Source organism: Cavia porcellus, unplaced genomic scaffold (assembly GCF_034190915.1).
Source record: "Cavia porcellus strain 051 isolate PalLab524CR breed Dunkin Hartley unplaced genomic scaffold, mCavPor4.1 scaffold_3, whole genome shotgun sequence".
Taxonomy (NCBI): domain Eukaryota; kingdom Metazoa; phylum Chordata; class Mammalia; order Rodentia; family Caviidae; genus Cavia; species Cavia porcellus.
Window position 1 is genome coordinate 105,571,938 of NW_026947486.1, and position 25,148 is coordinate 105,597,085.

At 36.5% G+C, this 25,148-nt stretch overlaps 1 protein-coding gene across 8 annotated transcripts in view; it reads right to left on the reverse strand.

The window, feature by feature from the left end:
- Mcf2 (MCF.2 cell line derived transforming sequence) overlaps positions 1-25,148 on the reverse strand; it is a 99,582-nt gene that overhangs the window by 7,956 nt on the left and 66,478 nt on the right. For 5 of the 8 annotated variants that reach the window (XM_063246467.1, XM_063246466.1, XM_063246471.1 and 2 more), the window contains 15 exons: positions 23,169-23,288; positions 22,374-22,565; positions 21,167-21,358; positions 19,756-19,927; positions 18,117-18,164; positions 15,106-15,140; positions 14,767-14,799; positions 12,998-13,086; positions 11,554-11,620; positions 10,742-10,857; positions 10,568-10,637; positions 9,836-9,928; positions 5,454-5,546; positions 4,348-4,473; positions 3,452-3,673 (listed from right to left, as the gene is read on the reverse strand). In XM_063246467.1, coding sequence (XP_063102537.1) covers positions 3,452-3,673; positions 4,348-4,473; positions 5,454-5,546; positions 9,836-9,928; positions 10,568-10,637; positions 10,742-10,857; positions 11,554-11,620; positions 12,998-13,086; positions 14,767-14,799; positions 15,106-15,140; positions 18,117-18,164; positions 19,756-19,927; positions 21,167-21,358; positions 22,374-22,565; positions 23,169-23,288 — 1,668 coding nt within the window. The remainder of the gene's footprint in view (positions 1-3,451; positions 3,674-4,347; positions 4,474-5,453; positions 5,547-9,835; positions 9,929-10,567; positions 10,638-10,741; positions 10,858-11,553; positions 11,621-12,997; positions 13,087-14,766; positions 14,800-15,105; positions 15,141-18,116; positions 18,165-19,755; positions 19,928-21,166; positions 21,359-22,373; positions 22,566-23,168; positions 23,289-25,148) is intronic. The other 3 variants (XM_063246469.1, XM_063246468.1, XM_063246470.1) reach the window with 3 other exon arrangements.

The window sequence follows — 25,148 nt, forward strand, 5'->3', positions numbered from 1 at the left end:
ATCTTTTAAATTTAAATATCTAAGTAGCTCATCTAAGACTGAATCCTATTATAAATTAACTACACACTACTATAACAAACTATTGTCAAATAAATATCAGTGAGAAAACCATCTGAAATTAATATAAATGATTACCTCAAACAATTACTTGCAGATCAGTTAATCTTACAAATTTATTACTTATGACCATAGAATCCCTCTAAGTTATATACATTCATTTTATGGGACAGAGAAGAACCAACCAAATATCCAAATATCCCTTTATTTCCACTAATCCCTTAACCACTATAGAAATGAGAACAGCTGCCATGAGACAGTAGTGATACGTTTTTATAGCCACTAAAACCTCTGTATCCAGTATTTTTTTCTCCTCACAGCTTTTCCTCTTCTCCATGTTGGTGTTTTCTACAATCTTTCTTGCCATTTGCTGCTAACACCTTGGCTAATTCCATTAGGGGCAATTTGATTTCCTTCTACATTCTCTTTTAGTTTTCCTTTGCCTTTCTCCTTTTCTTTCAGTTCCTACCTAATTATCTGAACAACTTTCTCACTCTGTTCCACTTATAAGCCCCATAAATGGCCCTAATTAAAACAGGTATTAAAGGTAATGTTAGTCAATTTCCGTATTAAAGAAAACAAAAGCAATTATGGCTGGGAATGAAATGTAACACCTTAATGAAAGAGACTGTGACTCCCAACCTGAGTGTAGCCAGAAGTTACTTTGAAAATGTCCCAAAATAGTTTTGAGTTCATTCTATACCACTCTAGTCTACTTCCACTCAAATATTAAGCTGTAAGATGAATAATGCCACATTCAATCTTTTTAAAAATGGATTTTTCTTTATCACATGGTTTTATCTTAAGTAGCTTGATAAGCTAGAAAGCACATAGGCTTTGGAGTCAAAAAGGGCTATGTGTCTTGGTGTGAGTTGCCGAAATTTTCTGAAATTCCATTTCCTCATCTATAAAATAAAAAACCCATCTGCTTCATACAGTTTATGGAAGAATTATACAGTATGCATTAAGTGCTCTGATCACATAATGAGCTTTTCAGACAGTGAATTTGCTTTCTACTCTTTCCCTTATATGAACTGCAATATTTTTATTACTTTTCATTGCTAATATATAACACATGATCATTAAGTGAATTTTGGAGTTGCTCTGGAAATGTAGCCATATGTGCATGTTTGTTAAATTAAAATAATAGATAACAATAATACAGCATGAACTGAAGAATCTGAAGAACTCAGCATATCCATCTGATTGACTGTGACATTACAGAGGGTTTTCATTTGCAGATAAGTAGCTGACTTAAAATACAGCACACAGTCATCGGAAGGACATTATCAGGCTACGGGATTATAGCGTGCTATGGGACAGTCAAGACAAGAGCCAGCAGACACTCAGCAGTGAAGTGTCTGTGCTGATCTCCCCACCAGGGCAAGACTCTGCCATAAATAACCCTGTTTGTTAAATACCATGTTGACTAGTAATGCCAGAGATTGCTTAATGCTGGAGTTTCATGATATGTAAGCAAGAGGAAATAAGTGAAGCCTGAGAAATACCCTACTTTCCATTTGTCACTAACTGCAGTGCCGCCGTTGTCCCAGGAATCCATGCCTAAATCCTTGTAGGAATTATTGACTAACTTTTAAAATTAAGGATATTAGGAATTATTAGAAAATTGAAGAAAACCTTAAACAGATTTTCCTTCCTTCAAGTATGGAGTATTACTAATTTCGTGTTCAAAGTAAGTCACCATTTCTATCTTCCACGGAAATGTTTCCTGCCTGTAGCCCTCTCTCGTTTCCATGGTAACTACTGTAGTTTCAACTCTCTCGACTTCATTACCAAATATTGGACCCTGCTTGCTCTGTATTTGAGAAACAGTCTGTTGGCATGCCCATGATTATATCATATTAAAGGTAAAATATCAATAAATAGCAGAAATGCTACATTAAGTACTAACTAGCTTTCCCCATAAGTAAAATGCAAATCTAGTAAATCTGGATTAAAACTGCTTATGAAGGGAAAGTGCCTTCCCAAAGAATAAGTACATGAATAACAGATCTAAACTCTGTCCGAAAGAGATTACATCTTCTTGGGATTTAATCCATGTTTACCAGAAACATGAAAGATTCTTAGAAATTTGGGGGGTTAGAGGTTGTCTGCTAGTATTAAGTGAGCAGCTGGGTATTTGTGGTGAAGATAACTGGATTTTAAAGGAGCTGAGAAACTGCTGTGGGTTCAGAAGTGACGCAGAGAGGATGAAACAGCCGGAAAGATCTGACCCAGGGTGAGCATCTTGTTAGGAGTAAGTCAAAGGCAGGGGCCTCTATAGGAAGAAGCAAAGCCAAGGCCAGTTTCTCTAGCAGCTTCTTTACACTAAGACCTCAAACTACTGCAGGACAGCGTCACCTGTCCTCTTCATAACTGCTGCTGAGAATTACATGGACTCGCAGGTGTAAGTATACTGTAACGACAACTGTGAAAGAACACGCTCATGAAAAATGACTAAAGTGACAGGGGTTGGGGAAGCAAGGGCAGTAACTTTCAGTATTTTCCAACTGTTCTCTAAAAACTATCATACTGCCTTTAGAACTTTTAAAACCTGAAAGATAAAATTCATTAGGTGTAAAAAAACTCGAATGCACCAGTTCCAGCCTCGTGTGAATGAGAAGTTTCTCTCATCTGACAACAAAACCAGGTGGAACTTATTATTGGGTTGCCGGCGACTTCCTCAAACAGTACTGCTTTCATTGCAATACCAAACTAATATTAGGACAGAATGGTAGTTTTGGTTATAAGAGATAATCAAAGTTTCCAAGGATAGGACAGGGCAGGTACGGAAAGGATTTCGCTGTGAGTGGCTTTGGATACCCAGGAAGCTAGGACCTCGGAACGGAGGAGGTGCAACACAGAAGGCGGAGACACACCAAGCACATCATTTCTCCAGTTTGAAACTGCGCTGAAGCAAAGCATGAAACTCTTTCTTCCTGGTCTCTACTGTCACATTCAAAGGCCCCTAAATGGCAAGACCAAGAATTCAGTCAGTACCACTGGCAAGAGCCTGTTCATGCAGGAGGCTGGGACATTTCCTGTCACTTTAAACTGTGCTCTGCAGGACACTAGAGAGCCCCACTGAGAAAGCCTGGGCTGCAGTGAAAGAGGGAGGCAGGAATCAAAGCTCCTCCTCCGTGCTCCTTTGCCCCATTCCAAGCACGCAAGTTCCGCTTTGCCAGACTTCTATAGGACTTCTACTTAAGACTTCCTCCAAACTAAGTGACACGTGATGGAAGTATAGCCCACTCACTAAAGAGAAAAATAAAGTTAGCTAGCAAGCAGGAGACAGAGGAAAAGATGCTTTGCAAAAGAGAAACAAAAGCACGTGTAAAATGGAATATATATATATATATATATGCATTACATTACACAGTTCAAATTGTCTTACTTTCAAACAGTGCTTAAAACTGTATGAGGGGTATTTTTCCATGCCTTCTCCACTTTCATTGCGCCTCTTACAAAAAATAACAGCTTTTTCATACAGGAAAAGGTGTCGCTGCATTGGTTTGAATCTAGCGAAATCCTTCATTTTTGTAGCACCTTTCCTGTGTCCTATCCAAACACTGAATCCTCCTTGCAGTACCATCTTGCCAAGATCATTTAAATTTCCCTAGAATAGAAAAATCAAAGACCATTAGTACAAGGCAGAATGACATTCAGATTCCTGGCATCAGCATTTTAGTGTTTCACTTGACCTACTAAAACCCTGAAGCATAATTTGTATGTTTTTTTTTTAAAAAAAATGAATTCACTGTAACCTTTTATGTGAAAACATGCCATGCATTGCATATGTACAAAATTACTGTGGGGGTGGAGGAGAGCGGAAACACCGTGTTCCCTGGCAGAGATATTTCAGCTAGACTACATCTCCCCTTGTCTCCAACAGGAGTGTGACATACACTGCTCCAAAATTCCCCACTGGGGGGAGCCAATCTATTACAAGGCTGCAAACTCCAGAGATTTCATCTTTTCTTTTGTATCTATCCCAGCCTAGAGCTGCAGCAATTCTGAGACATCAGTTTCTGAGGAGTCCTGAACTCTTTTTTTAAGCAAGCTCTGCCTTGGTCCAGACTTTGGAGTAGGCTGAGGACAGGAGAATATCCAAAAGCCATTTTGTTGCTGGTCGGAAGCCAATTCTCCACTTAGCATTATTAATAATGCTAATACTTTAATCTCCATTTTTCTGCCTCTTATATGTTATTTCTCAATTGATTCCAAGAGAGTAAAAACTAATAGTGATATGCTTACTCTCTAAAATTCCAAAAATAATTAAGAGTTACTTACAACGTAGCCATTTATTGAAATCTGATACATGGAGTCATTAACATACTTCAGCAAATCCAGCATTGTGTCAAGCGCCTCCTGTAACTGACTGGATCCTTCAGAGTCTCTGCTATATTTCAATAGCTCCTGTAATTAGAAACCAGGAATTAAAGTTAATATTAGGCACATATTACAACAGTTGGAGAAATGAATAAATTTTTAGCTAACATGCTTTCAAGTGTGACTCTAATGTCACTTTTTACAGTAATTTCTTTCATATGCTCTTTGTCACATTAACACCATATTTAATAACAATGTCAAAACTGAGAAAGTAGAATACTGACTGAACAGTATAAAACAATGAGCCTTCTTGCTTCTAGATCTTGAGAATAGTAGCTATTGAGACACATTAGATTAGTTTTTATAGTACATTAGGTTTTATTACACGTGTTTTATCCTGTACAGCCCAGAGCACACTCATGATACATTCATGATACACACAGTATAGAGATGAAAACACATTTCAAAATAAGCTATGTTGTATTTATGCTTGTCACCAGATTTGCTGAGCCTTTCACATTACACTAGGGGAGTGCCATTTGCATTTTTCAATGAGAAGGTCAATACAAAATAGAATCTCACAACTGTAAAACTATGTTAGCTTAGATCTTGTTAATAATATTGAAAGTTCCTTAGTACAACACTCTGCATGAATCGATGCACCCTGCATGGAAAGTGAAACAGATATTTCCAGCTTGATGCTCATCGCTGCCCTTTGTAATCATGGAAAATGCACACTGCACGGATTTTACTGCCAACTCGTCTTCCTACTTATGGAGCCCACTTATTTCCAGTGCTTCCAGCCATTGACTTCCTTAGTTTGTGTGTATTTGTGATACGTGACAGTTACATTTGTTTTGGGAATTGGTGCGTGCACACACAAACACACACACATCTTGATCATTTTCAATTCCTCTTCTTGTCCTCTCCCTTTTCTCCCCTTTCCTCGGTCCCCTCCCCTTTTCCAAGAAATGAGCTCACCTGTTTCCCAAACACTTCCACTTAAATGGCTTTGCCACCCGTTGCTCAAAAAAGTAAGTAAAGAAACAAATGCTTCATATAATTACCTTTAACAGTAACTGGTACTTAGTGATTCGTTGTACCGGCTTGAGTAAATAAGAATCCAGACCGAGCCTGTGATTCAATTTTCTTTGACGTTCCTGTCATTAGAAGATAATTACAATAAATTTAAATTAAAACATGTACTTGTGAAAACGCCAAGTGTTCACTGATTAGACCCAATGCACGAATATTTTTGGGATTTATTTTAAAGAACATCTGTCGGAAAAAATCTACGGTATGTGGCATGGAAATTATAAATCATGGTAATAACTACAGTAAACAAAATTTTGAATATTTGAGAGGTAGAAAATTCAAGTAGTTCAAAAACTAAAATATTTTCACATAAATTTATATTGATGTGAAATACTTAGCATGACAAAGCAAGGAATTTCAATACATTAAAGATATTAAAAAGTTCTTCAATATATCCAAGAAAATTAATAGAAGACCTAGCTTCACAGGCCAACCCCCCCCCCCAAATGGGTTGTACTAAATATAAATCAGACTGGGTATAAGGAGAGACTTTTTTAAATTACAAGAAAAATACAACCCTCATTAACTGGTGCTATATTTTATTCAGCTACTGATTCACTTTAGTATAAATATAATAGTCATGACACTGGTCCTCAGAACACTGTAGGACCCATAATAAAGGCAGGATGGGGCTGCTTAGGGAGAATATTTATATAGGAAACACAGAACAAGCAGGGTATGGGAAAGGAAATACCTGAATAGGATGTAGGACCCTCCACTGGATATGGATAAAATCCAACACACAATCAAATTCAAATAAAATTATCCATCTATGGCTAAAGAAGGTGAACAGACACATGCTTTTAAATCTCCTCATTCACAAACTCCAACTAAAAGGATGGGGAACCTGCTTTTCTTGAGAAAAAAGGCCCACAGAAGATGGGAAAAGAGAAAATACTGACAAAGTCTGGAAACTGAAATCCAGACTGAGAAATGATAAACAGCTTAACATGCTGGAGAAAAGCGAATCTGTCAGCACAAGGGAAGGCTAAGGGACAGCTCGACTTATGTATAGAACTTCTCTCCATACTCACCCCCTGTCCCCCTGTGCAGAGACTTGGGAAATAGATACCAAGAACCTTTGTAAGTGGAAGATGAAGGTGGGGTTCAAAAAGAGATGGGTGTTCAAATTCTGTTTAAGAAATAATTAGCTGGGGGCTGGGGATTTAGCTCAGTGGCATAAGCACCTGCCTTGCAAGCAGGCAGTTGTGAGTTCGATCCCTAGTACCGATAAAAAGGAAAAAAGACCAAAAAAAGAGAAATAATTAGCTAATAACAAATATGGTTAAGGAAAGCAATCAACACCCTCTTCTACTGTTGGTGGGAATGTGAAACAGAGTAGCCACTGCAGAAAACAGTGTAACACTACCTCAGTATTTCAAACATAGAGTTACCATAAGATTTGACAATTTTATTTCAAATAGAGAGTCAAAAGGATTGAAAATCTATGTCTAAACAAAAACGTTTAGCAAAATTTTCATAGCAAGATTATTCATACTAATCAAAAAGCAGAAAAAAACAAATGGCCATCAATTGATGCTCAGATACACAAAATGTAATATATCCAGTCAGCAGAACCTTGTTCAGCCATAAAAAAATGAAGAACTGATACATGCTACAGCACCGATGAAGCCTGAAAATGTATGCTACACAAATACAACACAGGATCTGATTCCACTGACATAAAAAGTTCTGTCTCTCTATGTCCACAGAGACAGAAGGCAGACTGGTGATTTCTCAGGACTGCGAGGATATAGGAGTGGCGGGGGAGGATATGACTGTTAAAAGGTACAGGGTATTTTATTGTTGGTAAAAATGTCCCTAAATTGATTGTGATGACCGTTATACAACCTTAGGAATATTCTAAAGTCATTGAAGTGCCTACTTTAAAAGGGTACATTTGATAGTAATTTAATTATGTCTCAAAGCTGCTATCAAAAGAATTAGATGGGCATGAAAATCTAAAATAAAAATCTTCCAATAACTGCACCACTATGTACAACTGGGTGGCTGCCATTCCCTCCTCTAGAAGAATAAATGTTTATGGAGTAAAACAAAAAGAGGGTCTCTGACTGAAGGCTACAAGGTCCAAATGGTGGCCGAGTACCATCCTGAAGGCAAGTAGAGTATGTCCTATCTGCCTACTGGTAGCCTTTGTCCTCCGCTTCACTACCACAACACTGGCTGCCAGGCCCCTATATACTGGACAGCAACCTGGGGAACGTAGCCAGCCACAAAGAAAGCACCTGAAGACACAGGTATTGAGGAATACCTCAAAGAAACAGCCTGAGACAAGCCACACAAGAATGAGAATCATGGCCAATAAACACAGAGATGTACTGGGAACTCTCAACGGGCCTTTCAGTACTTCCGGTGTAAGTGAACAGGCAATTACTGTCAGACATCTGAGGAAAGATTCTAAGATGAGTGGCAGGTACCACGTGAAAGAAAAGAAAAGCTATTTGGAGACAGGAACTATTCTGAAAGAAGAAAACTATTTGCAAAGAAAAGTCTATTCTTACCTTCACAGAGATAAACTAAACTGTTGAATTTGTGAAATAAAAAACAGGATGCTAATAAAGGGGGCTGGGAAAGAACAAAAGTTGCTCTTGGAAAAACTAAAAACATAATGGCCAAAATAAAATTCTCAATAAAAAAGAGAGGAAAATGCCAGAAAGTGAAACAAGATGACAAAGAACTATAAAACAAAGAGAAAAGAATTAGAGAACCAGCCCAGGACATGCAACATCTATACAACCGAAATTCAAGAGAGAGGATGGGGAAAGCTGGAGAGAAAAATCAAAGAAAAGAATCAGTAAGTTTGGCCTGGTGGTTCCAAATTCAAAGTGATCACACACAGCACTACCATGATAGCGAAAATAACACCAATATCAAAACCTTAAGGACAAAATAACTTCCCATAAGCTTCCAGAGCATAAAATCAGGTAGGTCACCCGCAATGGACTGAAAATTAAACCAGAATAAGATCTGTGAAAAGCAACACTGGAAGCTAGGAGACAATGGAACAATACCTTTCAATTTCTAAACATAAATATTTCTTACCTAGAATTCTAAACCCAGTCATATAGAATAAAGAGATCTGCAAACACATACACGATCAAAACCGTACCTATTATGAAAACTCTCAATAAACAACTGGAGAATTTGTTCTGCTAAATAACAGAGTATCCATTTACCTAAAAATAATTTTAAGTGAAATAAATGGGACAGATGATGTGTTTGAATGTGGCATTGCTTCTCCAGTGTGAGAAACTGAAAGTGTAAATAAGAATCGAGATGGATGACAGACATGAGGAGGTAGGTAGAAAATGTTCAAGTGGGAAGAGGAACAAGGGAGTGGGGGAAAGGAAGGAAGAGAAAAGAAAAAAAGAACATGGAATAAAAAAATAAAACTTTTGTAAATAACGAGAGGAAGAAAGATTGAAGAGGAGAGGGGCATGGGGAAAAAAGAAGAATCAAGCTATGTACAGGTACAAATTCCCTATAATGATTGGGATCATTATTTATACCAAAGTGCGCCAATAAAATTAATTTGATGAAACAGAAGACTAAAACAAGAATGATAAAACACTTGACATCTGGGAAGCTGAAAAGGCTATTCAAGAGACAACTGACAAGTATTTGCAAAACAATATTCACCAAGATCCTGAGATGAAAGCGTGCAAAGGTCTAGGACATCTAGATAGCAGGTCAGAGAATGTTAGAAGAAAGTTCTAAAACAATATGAAATTTGGAGAAAAGTCAATGCGTGCAAAGATGCTGAGAATACATTTTTATAACACTTAAAACTGAGGGACGTTGTGCTAGAAGCTGGAATAAGTACCTAGAAAATTCAATGAATAACTAGAGAATTGCAATTAAAAAGGGGGGAAGGAAAATACATAACACGTGATTCACCTGACCAGAGAAATTAAATAGTATTAATAATTAAAAATGATACCAGCCTAACCAAAATTACAATTTAGCTATAATGAGACCATTAGAGGAAAAGAATTCTGTGCATATGTGATCGAGGACAGTAGGCATTGCAAGAGGGACTATATCTTCATCTTTCAGGGCAGGAAGCAGAAAGACAGCAGGTTATATGGAGACATGGGTAAATACCTAAAGAAGTAGCTAACGGCACTGTAAGTGTTTGCTTCTGAGGAATAGAAAATACGAGTGTGCGTGCATGCATGTGTTAGAGAAGTACAACTATCAATTTATATGGATATATTTCATTTACATGCATATATAATTTAGCCATAGTGGAAAATACAATTTACAAATACAGTAAGATATATCCCAATATCTTCCAGAAAGAATATACACGATTCTTGAATAATTACTCTACCTTGAAAAAGGCACAATCTGAGTACTTCCTCCAAATTGCCTCTGATTTGGGCTTATTCTGACAATATTTTGCATATATGTGAAAATCGTTTTTCTGTGATAAAGAGAAATTCAAATATATCATCACTCTGTGGATGTAAATTTTCTTAGTGACACACACTGAGCAAGAGTGAGTATGAGCAAGCATTACAAGGAAAATGACCCAAACGAACCCTCTCTGTACTCCAAGAACAGCAGGTCCACTGAACCCAAAGGCAAGATGCATAATTGTCCCAGTAATTTCAGGACTTGTAGTTCTGAACTATAAAAATTTTGTTTTTTCATAATCATGAGCTAATGAGGCACCAAGAAACATGCTCTTGCTATGTCAGTCTCTTAGTTCCCCAGTGAAGGCACTTGCAGCTGAACTTCCAAGTTAGAGCCTGTGTCCTTGGCTCATCACTGTAAGGTGATCCCAACAGTCATATTTTCTTAGGCAGGATCATCCCTGGATTCCTACAGTCACCATTCCTAGGAGCTGAGGCACAGAAGTATTTCGTATCACAGAGCACAGTGCAAGCTCTAGGATTCCACTGCAATGGTTTGTGCAACAAAATTGGTTTGGCATTGTTTTCTCCAAAAACACAAAGACATTTTAAAAAACCCTTTATCATTGCCAAATCTGTTCTTATAAATGGGTTAGTGTTTTGGTGGCCCATCTTTATACAATGAAAAACAAAGTAAGTAGACGTACCCTTTCCAGGAAACAAGATGCCACTCTTTCTGGAACCTGAGAGCAATTTTCCAGGCTGCCAATGAAAATGCTGCAAAATTTTCAGAGAAAAATATATTTATGTGCAACATAATAAACCAGTTATAGCTCTTTTGAATTTTTCATGAAAAAACGCACAGTTGGGCAATTACATACTTGCTATGGAATTCATATATTTCTGTCATGTTTCCAAAGAGAACATCCTTTTTATTTCTCAGGACAGGTGGTATAAGATCAAACATCTCTGGATTATCCATTTCTGCTCTGTAGCCCTATTCAAAATAAATATGTTTATGCATTTGAAAAATATTTTCTTTAACATTTGATTGGGCTACTAAAGGAACAGGTACAACAGAAAATATAGGGAAGTGAGTAAATACAAAGTAAGTAAAGATATTTGAATTTTAATATTTAACTCTCCTAACCCCCAAATTTAACTGTGACTCTTTTTTTAGAAGGCAGAATAGGGAATTCAAGGTTTCCCACTCAGTGAGCAAAGTAAAATGACACTTCCTTGACCTTCAAGGCCGCTTGCAAACAAAATAAAAACCAAATATGAACAATTATAGAAGGGGTCATCAAATTCTGTTTAAACTGACAAAAAGTATGCAGGTTTTCTCAGACCAAATCAATCTCATGGCATCTGTGTCAAATGACTCTTTTTATCTCATTCTCAGATACATCACAATCTCTAAGTAGCACCCTGGGAATAATTATAACAATCCACTGTATCCCTAAGAGAATAGCTTCTCTCTTCTGCAATAAACTCTGGAACAACCATTCCCACTACTGACACGGAACACAAATATGCATGTTTAAACAACAGACAACCTCAGGAAATAGGAGAAATACTCACTACTGACATGTGAGAAGAAAAGAAACAAATATAAAAACTGCCTCAGCTGCTTCATAATGAATGTAGCATGGGACCATTCAGGAAAATGGTAAAGACAAACTGAGTCACTTACCAGCAAAACAGCAAACAGCTCCTGAACATACACTCTTTCAGTCTGTATCAGCTCATTGAAGACGTGCCTAAAATGAAAAGATGATATTTATCAGTTATTCTATTTCTTGAAAAATTGTAGTGCAATGTTTTTATCATTATAACTTGTCCAAGGTAAAAATAGTTAATGCATATTAATACATGGAAAATAATGGTTTCTGTTTTATCAACAAAATATGAAACTAATTTTATAGTTGTTAGAATTCATACTACCCAAGAGACTCTTTAAAATATATTTGAAAGGAAGGAGGATACTAAAGTCATTAATATGTTAAAAATATTATTTCTAACTTACCAAAATTAAGAGTTTTCTAAAAACTCACAAAACCTATTCCTAAATGTCTGAGATTATAATTTTCTGAATATTTCTAAAACATGAATTAGATTATCTGGGTCTTCCCAAGTGTAGATCACACTTAAAATTTCTGCAAAACCTTTGTCTACTTTCTCTATAAAATGAAATACACTTTCTTTTGAATGTGATTTCCAACTGGAACGATGTTTAAAATTCATTTTCTTATCCCTAAATTTAAGTAATTCATTCAAGTCAATTTTAATTTTGGCCCTGTTTTTCTTTTTACATTTTAAAGCATTTAACATTCAAAAATCGTTGGAAAGTGTGTGTGTGTGTGTGTGTGTGTGTGTGTACACAACTTGCTGCAAAATTCTGGCTATTCATAATTCAGTGATATGCAACTTTTAAAAGGAATATTCTTAAGACTAGATTACTAATTGAATATTGTAAAAGCAAAACAATAATCGTTACTAACATCTACAAAGAAGTATCTATATAATCCTTTGTAGTTTCATTCATTTTCACTTCTTATTAAAAAAAGTGACAATGTAGCCAAAAGGCACAATCTTTCACTTCTAAAGTGAAGTATTTGTGGGGATCTAATATATAGCACAGTGACTACAATTAATAACATTGGGATGCACAGTGGAAATTTGCTTAGAAAGTGGATTTTAGACACAGTGTTCTCAACACAAAAACATAACTATGTTAGGTGATAAATACTCTAACTCGACTGTGTATGCTAATGACTTTACAACATACACATACATTGAAGCATTCCACTGTATGCTTTAAATACATACAATTTTATTTGCCAATTATACCTCAATAACGCAGGAAAAAAACAAAAACCTTTTCATTTTCCTTTCCAATCTAGAAAAAAAGCGATAAAAATTCTCACAAAGGTTAATTTTCCTCAAATTTATCTATAATAAATAGATAATGGTTTGGCCAGGACTAAGTGCAAGAATTCTGACATGTCAACTAGTATCTTTTTAATGACATCCATGAGTTTGTGTAAACTCAAAGTTCTGAGCACACTGGCCATGAACACTGAATCACAGACTCCTACAGGAGTATAGGTGACTTTATGTTAATAAATAAAGGATACCTCTTTATAATATCCAAGTTATTGTCATTGTCCAAACTGGAGGGTTGTCCAGGACTCCTCTTCTCCTGACAATCATGCACCACTTCTATCTGAAATAATGAAAATAAAAGTTAAATTAATATCTATGTAGGTGTAGTTCTTCTTTAGGTACTTCTATGTCATAAGTGTACTCTGGCTCCTAACCCTGTAGATAAACTGAAAAGTAATGCAACTGTTTTTCAAAAATAATTTTGAAACATAGATTACTAGTAAAAAAAGTAATGTGAGTCATATAGACAGATTTTAAATATGAATTGGAATTTATTGTATATATTTTCATTTACTTGGCATGTGTGGGAAGTGAAATTGGTTCATAAAATTTGATTTTTCTCAATAACTAAAGTTTATTTATTAAAGAACAAAAACAGCTTTTCAGCCTTAATGATTTTTGTGGAAACCCTGCTATAAAATATTACATTCATCCTCAAATTCTTTAATAAAGGACACACAGTATAATTGATCCTTTTCCTAATGACTCGGTGGTATCATCATAAACTTGAATGTGTAAATAGCTAATGATAAAAACTCCAAGACTACTAAGACATGGGGAAACTCTATTCCTTCACAAAATATCTGTAACTTATGCATCCCTGTCTCTCCTTTGTGTCACATGTTAATTGTTGATACAAATGGCTTCTCTGATCCTAAATTACTACCCTATTTTGCAGACTTTAAAGAACTTGGACTGGTTTACTGAATCAGCTGCTTAGGATTTATTATGGTAAATGTTCTGCAGAAGTATTTGAAATGTATTCCTGGTATCTCAGCTGTACTGAATAGTTGAGCTTGCCAAAACCCTGACATCAAAGAAAATGAAACATTACTTTGTGACAAACAGAACCCAAGATGAAGCCCAGGGTTTATCAGCAAAATAATATATCCATAAAATGTGACCTACATATTACAAATATGCAAATATGTAAAAAAGAAACAGACATTTATTACCACTTTCCATAAATTATGCAGGCACAATCCTAAGTGCTTAACACACAGTTTTATAACCAACCCTCACAGTAATTTACAAGGCTATCCTGTCTTTTCCTGCATTTTAAAGATGGGAAACTTCAAGTTCAGAGATGCTTAGATCATGGTCAAAGTCATGCTTAATAAGTAATGAATCAATCAGATCCAAGTGTCAGAGTCGACAGCTTAGCATTTTGTACAATTCCTCTTGCAGGGTGTGCTTTGATTTGTTATGTCTGGTGAGTGAACACTAATTACTGTCATCTTCATATTATAGTTCACTAAAAATACTGCATACTCCATTTATCAGGCACACATGCACCATTTACTCTTAACAGGTTTCTGAAGCACAGGTGTGGAAAGATGTAGACAGTACTGAACCCTACATCTACTGTGATTTTTTTTTTCTATACAAATGGTCCTATGAAAAGTTTAACTTACAAATTAGGCACAGTAAGACATTAGCAACAGTAACTTACAAAATGGAGCAAATATAACTATATAATGTAATAAAAGTTATGTGAATGTGCTCTAGGTTTCTCTCTTTCTCTCTACCTTCCTTCTTTCCTCCCTCCCTCCCTTATTGAATATCTCCATTTTATATTTTTGGACCCCAGATGGCCATAGAGAACTGAAACTCTGAGAGGCATCAAGGATAACGAGGGACTACTGTACACTTTGAGAAAGGAATGGATGTGATTTCTGACTCCATGATTAGCCTCTGGTCCATCATTAGCACCCGGCCTCTATCCCTGTTTTATACTTACAGGACTGGATTCATTCATGGAAGAAAGATCCGTCTGCAGAAAGAAGTGACATTACTTAGGTTTATGAAGGGGGCGAGGGGTAGAGAGAAACTGGAACTTATATGTGATGTTTTACAGTAACGATTCTGATCTCGCATCGAGACTTAAACTGCTCATACATCTGGGGTTCTGCCAGTAGTGCAATTAGCCACAATGCAGCAGCAGCTTTTTTCTTCTCGATGAAATAGTCTTTCCAATGTACACTATTAGTGTAGTGAGTGAAAAATATGATTTAAGCGCCTATATTAGTTCTGCAACTACAGTAATACAGACAATTTTGAATCAATTAATGATACTTACTTTTAAGTTGCTCTGACTTTGTCTCCAAGTCTTCCCTGGTAGAGAAAGATCAGAGAAGTACAAACCAGAATTAAAGGCAGCACTTCTAATAAGAACACACGCATCTTTATTAAATGATTAGAGTTAATATTTCAATGTGTTTTGATTAGTATTTTAACACACACTATGGAAGACAGTGATTGGTTACACTTATCTGTATAATTTCAACTTGTTATTCGGCATGATTCTCTTCACGCATCATTCTTTCATTTATTTGCCAAGCACAGATCCCAGTGTTAGTGCTCATTATTATTTGCAGACTTAGTGTTCATTTTGACAGAGAAACATTTAATCAGATTGTAGCTCAATGAGTAACCAAAAGACTTTCAAAAAACCCAAATTCAACCTACTGATTAGAGTGCCCACCATTTAGTTGGCACTTACTACATATCAGGTGCTGATTTGAGACCTATGGTACATTTGCTTTTTCAATCCTCAAAAACCACCCTGAGGTGAATAACTTCTATCCTCATTCTACGGATAAGGAACTAAGGTTGGTCTCTTCTTCAAGAAGCAGAGGTAGTATTTAAATCCATATAGTCTGCTGTCCTACATGTTCCTAATCAGTAAATAAAATACTGTCAAAGCATATTAAAATGCGCAAAAAACTCACTTCATCAAAATTCAAAGCTGTAGTATTTATTTTTTAAAATCCAATTTACAAAGGTGAGTCCCTATATTAATAAGCAAAGAGTCAGATGTTCCTAAAAACCTAAGGATATGACTCAGAGATTCAGCTAAATTCCTAATTCTCAGGGCCACTAAAAGGCCATTACCCATATAACGTACATGGGTCCCTTCTCTATGTGAAAGAAATATAGTTTTTTTTTTTCCTTTCATTTCTGAGCAGCAGCCCATGTCAGGCACATTCAGGAAAAAGATGTGCTGTTATATTGACTTTATACTTCATTTTCATTTACTATAAATGAACTGTATGCTTATATAATCATATATAAATATATATTAGACAGTGGAAATTACCATATAAAATCAGCTTTTCCATAGTGATACATCTTATTTTAAAGAAACAGATATGTGCAGATCTGAACCCATTATAAAAGGTGACTTCAGGGATAATGGCTATTTATTAGTTAATTCTTCCCAAACACACTGAGATGCCAAAAGAATATACACATAATTTTGTGGAACACATCTTTTTCTGAAGAGTTAAGGCAAATATATTCAGTCTTTCAATAACGTCAATATAGTCAAAATGACTGGGGGCCTATACAACATGCTGAGCTCTGTGTCTGGGGCTTCGCAAAGACAAGCTTCCAGTCCAACAAGTGAGACAGAAAACAGGCAATTACATAATGCTGAGGAGCCACAGGGAGGCGTGTTATCCTGATGGATGAACAGGGGTGCAGGGGAATGGTGAGAAGGCCAAGCTTACCTGAAGGAGGTGGCCTAGAGACAGGAAAGCTGATGAAGTGGGACATAGCATGGGGGTAAGGAGAAGGGAGAGTGCTTCGGAGACCCACAGTTCATCTAAACCCAAAAGATGGGTAAGGGATGGAAGGAATGGAAAGAAAGACAGGCAGGTAACACAGGGCGACAGGGAGATTGTTGCAGTTGTCAAGGCCACGGGTGACTTTGGCTTAGACCAGCAAAGTGGCAGTCAGGAAAGCAGTGGGGATGGGAAGATGGGTCAAAGAAACACTGAGGAGGCAAAGATTCACAGGACACACAAGATTCAAGTTTGGGCAGGAGTCAGAAGGGTGAACTGAGGTCCCAAGCCAGGGCAAGTGGGGGGATCATAGTGTCATTCACCAAGATGAGGAAGAGAGGGTTTGTGGGAGAGATTAGTCACTTGGGGTATGCTGAGTCTGTGTTTCCTAGGAGAAATCCAAGGAGGCAAACTGTATACACAACTTCATAAGCAAAGCTAGGGAGAAAGATCCAAACTAGAGATACATACCGCTTCGCAGCCTTTTGGTTAAGATCAAATGGAAACTAGAGATACGCTTTTAAACGTTCAAGCTCCATTTTATCCCTCCCAAAAACATCCTTCTGTAATATCGCTTGTACTCAGTGTTATCGCAACAGATATTTGTTAAACCTCCCTAGGCACTGTGTTAGATGCGAGATTTCATTCAGTGCAACAACAGCAACAAAATATAAGCAGAAACAAAGAACAATGAAACACAGTTTGACTCATTTCTTATGAAAAGTTCACTCATATTTGGGTTTGATTGGATGTTATATATTTCTTTTAGCAATTTAAAGTCTCAAAGAATGGCCTGGAATATATTATTATAATTCCCATTAGCCACAGAGCAGTGGGGTAAAATGAACAAGATTTGTAGTATAAGTAACAATTTGATTTCATTTACAAACCATGATGGGTAACGGCTGAAATCACTTATGCATCCACGCCATTTATTCAGTAAGTGCCCTTCTGCCTCATAAATACATTAGGCAGTGCCAAGCTACCTCCAACAAATAGCTGGATTATGGATGGCATGGGAAACTTTAAAATGAAAGAAAGTCTGATACACTCTAACATTAGTAATTGTTTCCCTTTTTGAGTAGTTACTTTATAAGAGAAATTAAGTTCAGAAGTATAATCTACTTTTTTATTTTAAAAAGCAAATCAGAATAAAAGGATAGAAAGAATACAAAATTGTAAGAAATCAACACTAGCTAATATATTGCATATTGCTATGATAAGTAATTGTTCAGGTTACCAGATCTAGGCATAAAAAATGATCAAACAATCAATGAAAGCACAAACTGTTGTTGATGAACTAACAAAGATTAGTAGTACATTAATCTTTTAATATAGCCATTTTCCAAGGTAAGTTCAATGCTAAAAGAGAATAATGGATGGCTGTTATTAAAAAAGAAGATAAAAGAAAAAAAATCATTTCCAGGCAGAACATTTGCTGCTTTTAGTCGCCAAATTGATTTTTTCACACAAACACAAACTCGGAAAATGTACTGATGATATGAAATATAATAAAGATGGGTACCTTTTGAAAACATTTTACATGCTTGAAAGAAAGAGTATCCAACTCCCACTGCAGAAAGAAAGTGTAACGCCATTAAGTAAGAATAGCAGGATAAAAAGGAGAAGAAAGAAATGATACAAAACAAAGTTTCCTTTGGGTGACTCATGAACTTGAATGTGTTTTGGAGAGTCTACCCAGAACCCCAACCTGGAGCGCATCACCTTAGGAGGAGTTAATGTTTTAGAGGACCAAACAAGAAGCCTCAGCCAGAGGAAAGAGAAAGTCCAGTTCAGAGGGTTCTTCTTAGAGGCTGCATGTTCTTACAGGCACCTTAGTCTTCACAACAGCCCTTTGAAGCAGTAGACAGCATTGTCTCTGTTTTACAGACGGGACAACGGAAGCTAAGAGAAGTTAAGTATACTCCCTGAGGTCACACAGCTGATGGAGGCAGGAATCTAACTGAAGTCTATCTTATGCTTAGGAATATCAATCTATTGTGTTTCATTTTCCAGCTATTAGGTTTCATCCCCTTACTTTTGTTGCTGTTACTCATTTTCTCTTTTTTTTTCAGCAACGCTGATATTTCTACTGTTTTCAATTTAGTCAACATCACTACTTCATTGCATTGCTGATACTTTTCAGTATATACATATATTTCATAACTATCACTTTTATAAAACTTTTATCATCTTAACCTGGTTAGCTGCTCTCATCATCTCTTAAATCTGATCCATGCAAATATTTTGGTGCTTATTATCCCTAGTTCAAGACTTCTCTGAATTTCAAAGCAGTTCTCTTACACTAGTGACATCCTGATTGTACATTAGAAACTGAATTAATTCTGTGTTCACTGATTCCACTTACTGAGGGTTTCAATGATCAAATTATTCTTCACTAAGAGGCTAGAAAGGCAGATCAAAGAAACTTTTGGGCCAATTGGTGTATCTTATTTTTTTTTTGTCTTTTTCCTTTTAATCGGTACCAGGGATTGAACTCACAACCGCCTGCTTGCAAGACAGGTGCTTATGCCGCTGAGCTAAATCCCCAGCCCCTGGTGTATCTTATTTTCAGAGTAGTTCAACACCAGTAAAAGGATAAGTATTTCCCACAGAATTAAGAAGAATGGATATTACACCATTAAAATAGACTATAAAGATTAAAATTAGGAAATTGACTCTGTAATTACCAACATTATTCTGTTTACCAGAACCTATTTAGAGAAGGTAACCCAGTGTATTATTTAAGTCATTCACATACCAGAAGCACAAGAATCAAATAAGAGTTTACTAGAGCTCCAGTATATATATGTACACATACACACATATGTGTACATCAGTTTCATAAACTTCCTTTCACCTGCTGAAAAAGACTGTGAATTCAATGCTGGCAAAATTTTCATACTCATTTCGAAAGCTAGAATACTCACTCCTAAAATGTTCTCCATCTTGTACTGTTCTGTGTTACTATTACATTTTAGAACTACATAAAAATCTCAATCTGCTGCCTTCCTTGGGCAATACCATTTGAACATGACGAAAGATTAAAGGAAGCTTTCAGTTTATAAGGACTGCAGAACAAATTCAGCATTTGTATCAGGAGTAACAAAGCAAACAGTTGCAAATTGAGAAGGGACAGAGAAGGTGAAAGTAAGATACTTTACCGGGTTTAGGTGAAAAAAATGGTGCTCTCGGTATGATCGCATTTTCAGGTGTAGGCATCACAAACTGGATTGGCCTCCCATGCTTATCTGCCGTGTTTCTGAAACCAGCCTGCTGGTTCTCAAATATACTTCGAATATTTTCAAGCTTGAGTTGTACAGCCTGCATTTGAACCTGTAGGTTGTATAATAATTCTATGAAATATTTTCTAAAGTGAGATCAGAATACACTTTTACATTTCTCAGACTTGAACTAAAAAATCGGTTTACAGTTCACAACTAGAAGAAATTTAGGAAAGTAACACAAAACACACACACACACACACACACACACACACACACACACACACACACACATATATATATATATATATATCACCAAATTCTCAACCAAAACAATATGGGGGAAAAAAGCAGTCAGAAAATTGGTCAGTGCACACAGTGAATTGCCCTCACTGACCAGAAAATGAATGAGTACTCTTTCCTATTTAGCAGGAGAAAGTCACTAAGTCATGAAAACAATCAAGTGAACACCATATTCTATTGCCTGCGGGATACTCTCTAGTTTTCTATGGTGCAAAGGGCTCCTCAGAGCCACTTATAGATAATATAGCCTTCTGCCCCTCCTAGATACTTTGAGGCAGTTAGAGTTAAGCTTGATTGCTTCCAGAGAATCACAGTTATAGGTACAATTGTGTTTCTAATTTCTCTGATGCATCTGCTAGAACAGTGGTGGTGAACATATGGCACATGTGTCACAGTGGACTGTTTCTATCATTGAACGTTCCAAATGGTTCACCATCACTGCCCTAAGGTGTGCAGCTAAGCATGGATTTAGATACTACTCCAACCTTAGGGTCGACTACACAATTTACCACCAAAGAGTATCACAAATGCTTTTATCTACTATCTCAAAACTCCAATGGCACCAAACTGAGCTAACCAATAGCTCTCTGCCCTGCTCACATCAACTTCTGCCAGTTCCTCCTTCCCCAAGAAGACCCAGATCTTTTTTTCACCCCCTTGTTCTCAAGCAGAGAACGTAGGCCATATCTGTGCTCCTGCAGTATCTGCAGCTGGCTGCGGAAAGATGCTTGATATGGAGTATTCTTAACACGAGCCTGACATCCCAGAATGGTTCTGGGCCTTTCTCCAAGGATGCACATGAAAAATATATGTGAGTGGTCCAGTGTGTTGGAAGATTTTGAAAATAATGGAGCCAAAGATCAAACAGAAGTATACACTTTGGGTTTCTATGATGCTTGACAGTGGTGATACCATCACTTCTCACCCTTAAAGAGGAATACATACATACAGGATGACCTGAAGTTAGCTGGAAGGTCCTAAGACTGTCACACTACTGTAAGTATAGGGTTTTTTAAAATATCTATCTCTTAGGATAAAAGTTTCCTACCTTGAGTTCAGGAGACAAAAATACATCAAATTCATACTGTAGTGATTCCAGGTCATAATTTATGAAGGGCAGAGCCATCGTAAGAAAATTTTCAATGTCTTGAAGGGCTTTCTGAGCCTCTTCTTTAGACTGAAACTTATCCATCTCCTGATTAGCTAGAAGACATTCCCCTTCATCACAGCACTGACGAGCCTGGTGAGAAAATCAAGCAAAAAAAAAAAAAAAAAAAAATCAAAGAGTGAACAAAGAGAAACAGAGCGGGCATCAGCCCTTGCTTCTGTGAATCAGAATTGCTTTCAGAGCTATTTAAATTAAAGATATCTGGGTTTTGCCTCCATAAATTCTGATTTCCATAGCTCTGGGACATAAGCCAGACATTTATACTTTCTCAGAGCTCCACAGGTATTGCTGATATACAGCCAAGGTTGGGAGGCACTGCATTTATTTCTTAACAAGTAATTTCTTCTGCTGCAGGAGTCTGAGCATTTTCTCAACACTTCAGTTGCAGGTTATTTTCCCAAAATCAATATCTGAAATGTAAAACTCCTAGGAAGTATAAAGTGTTGTACAAATGCCCAATGAGTCCCATGGAGAAGAATAAAGGATTCCTTATCCCAAAAAGGAGATATACAGACCAAAATGTGATTATTCAGAGACAATGTCTGTAAGTGCTACCCCTATTTTACACACTACTGATAAGAACAGGTCTGTACAGTGACCTTTCTATTCACAGCCTAATTATAACAGGGGTTATATATAACCCACAGGCCATGGAGAGTATTTTCAAATCATTATACTTTTTTGTCTTATACTATGCACTATGGAAGGAATTTCGGCTTCAGCAAAATGCGCCCCAGGCTTTAAAGGGTATTCTCAGTGCAAACCATCTCTAACAGAGCCTTCAGAGAGATACTCAACGCAGAATAGAAGACATCGCCATCGTAGTGTTGTTTTCACAACAGAGGGCAAAATTTGAACTCTGCCATGAATATAGCATAAACAGATGGATTGACAAAAACAATAACCAAACTCAGTCCTTAAGACTGACTACAAATTTAAATCTAAAGCTGTATCAGACCTGACCTATTAACCTCTGAGAAATTAACAAGTATGCCCTAAGGCATAAGGACAAACATATGTCAGGTCAAGAAGACCCAGGAAAGAATTTAAGTCCATTTCAAAAATGGATCATTTCCCATCATACTACCTGCTGTAGCAGTTTATGCATGTTGAAGGTCCTGCTGAGCTGTATCTGTTTTGACTTCATCTCACTAGCCAAAATATCAGAAAGGTAACGTAGTTCATTGCACCTCTGGCAGATTAAATCCAGTGCATAATGGTGATTTGATGCAAGCTGGTGTCCATGTAACATCAGAAATTGGGCCTTTCCTAACAGTTTCTGATTTAAAGAAAGCAAGCAAATAATGATTAAAAAGCAAATTGAGTAGAGAAGATACATTCCCAAAACTTGATGTGATATTATACTTCCGCAGGCTGCAAAAAGCTTACTGTTGCAATATTAGCGCTAGAAGAGATGTCATTAGAACCTTATACATTCATAATTAAAGAAATTGAAAGGCAATCACCCCAGCTCACTCTGATTGGAGACCCAATTTATTCTTCCCGGTATGTACACGTTTAGAACACAACTACACATAGCAACTCAGGTACACACCAACTAGATGAAAGCTAATGTATTTCAAATCATTCTAGCCTGGAAATCCTATGACAGTCATTGATCTGAGTACTTCTTACATATCTAAAATGAATATCAAAATAACCTGAGCAACCTTGCTTACAGTCTACCAACTAATGATATACTTGCAGTGTCACCCAGGTGCCACATTAAAGAAAAAGGAATTTAGACCAGTATCCTTGTACCAACTATACAAAATTTTGGTATGAGAGACTAAGCACAGTAAGCATTTATACTACTTAGTACTACCAAAACATAACTATTTGCTCCCATGAATGCAGTAAGCACTCTAAAATGCAATTTTACCTGAGAATTTTCATCTAGGCTTTCCATTTGTTTTATTTTTTGTTTTATTTGAGCTATGTTCCCTGTTACATCACCCAGCTCTGCTTGTTGATTTAACAGAAGTTCAACTTCAGTCACGAGCTGAAATTAGAAAATACACAGGTATTTAAAACATACCAGTTATTATATGCTTTCACTTTATGATTGAGTTTTGTAGGAAATGCTATAAAACAAGAAGGTCATGGAAAAAAATACACATGAAAAATATGTTTAGCTATTTTATTCAAAGAAATAGCTGTAATTTGTGAAAATTTAACCTTTGAGATATCACGGCTACCTATGATTTACAAAAAATCGCTATGCACACATATGATCATAAATATGTGGACCTTTACTTGTACTGATGTGTATATACACATACATGTATCATATGTACATGCATATATATATATATATATATATATATATATATATATACATACACATATACTTTTCAGCTCTATGGTGAATGATCCCAGAAGCAAAGATTCTAGGTAGCAACTAGCATATCCAGACCCCAGATCTTTTTTTATATATAATTTTCCAGAGGTAAAAACAGAGTTATGCAGAAAAGTTTCTGTTCCTGGGATCAACACAGAACAGATACAAGATGAGCTTGTATAACATCTCTATGCCAGAAAGAAAATGATTTTTTTCAATGTTGGGACAATGCACGGATAGAATAGCCAGCTTTGAGAAACAACAGCATTAAGAACAGTAATAAATTATAAACTATTAATAATCCATAGATCAAATAAATGAGAAAAAAGAAGGCTCTTGCTTTAGTACAATGCTTACTGAGGAAGGATAAATGTAAAATCATCATTCTGCTACCACACAGTAAAGATTGGCTCAGGAGAGAATCATTAACATATGCTAAATCTATGGATAATTTTCCTTTTGTTTAGTTTTATTTTGCAGTGCATAATGATTCAATTCCTTGTAGGCTCACGTACATAACACATCTTCATTCTTTTTACATCCCCTTCCCCTCCCTTCTTCCCTTCTCCCTCTATCTCTTGGTCTCCCTGCCTTCTGCAAAAGACCCATGGAAATTCTCACAAGGAGCAAGATATTTTGCATTCATTATATTTTCTCCCCACATGTGTTCTACTACTTATAAGGGGTGAAGAATGAGTAAGTATACTGTAGAGAAATTCAAAACACTCTGGTTAATCAAAATCCATATCAACCATAAGGGACAGGTGAGCATTAGCCACCTCCAGATGTGACACCATGAGAAGGGCACATCACTGGGTAGTGTTCTCATTGGTTAAACATAGACTAAGCTGATCATGGGAAGATATCAAGCAAACTAAAATTGAAGAAATCTTATTTTTAAGACTATTCTTCAAACTGTTATGGTCATAAAAGACAAAAGAAGAACATAGAAATGTTCTGTATTCAAGAAGACTAAAGAAACAAGACAACCTAATGTAACATTGCATTGAAAGGAAAAGGTGTTAAGAAGGACATTTTTATTCCATATTCCAATTGACACAATTGGAATATGGATGGTAGATAATATAAAAGTATTATATTGTTGTTAAACGTACCAAACTTCATAACTGTACTGTGAATGAATATACTTATTATCAGGAAATGATTGAAGCATTTAGGGGAAAGAAATAAGAAAATACACAAGTTATTCTCAAATGGGTCAGAAAAAAATGTCGTTTGTCAGAAAAAAAATGCATACACACAAATGAGGTAAAATATCAAGTTAACCCTGGGAGAATATACAGACTGAATTGTTGAGATTACAGTGTAAGATAAACTACACTGATTAGAGACAGCAATGACTGGAGAAAACAAACTATAACCACAGAACAAGAATGCAGAATGGCTGCAAATGACATGCAAGAGATACACAGCTGGTATGCTCAGGAAAGTGCTCTTCTGTGACTTTGGGGTTGGAGAAGGAAGAGAGACACAGATTACCTGGATGGACCCAGAACAATT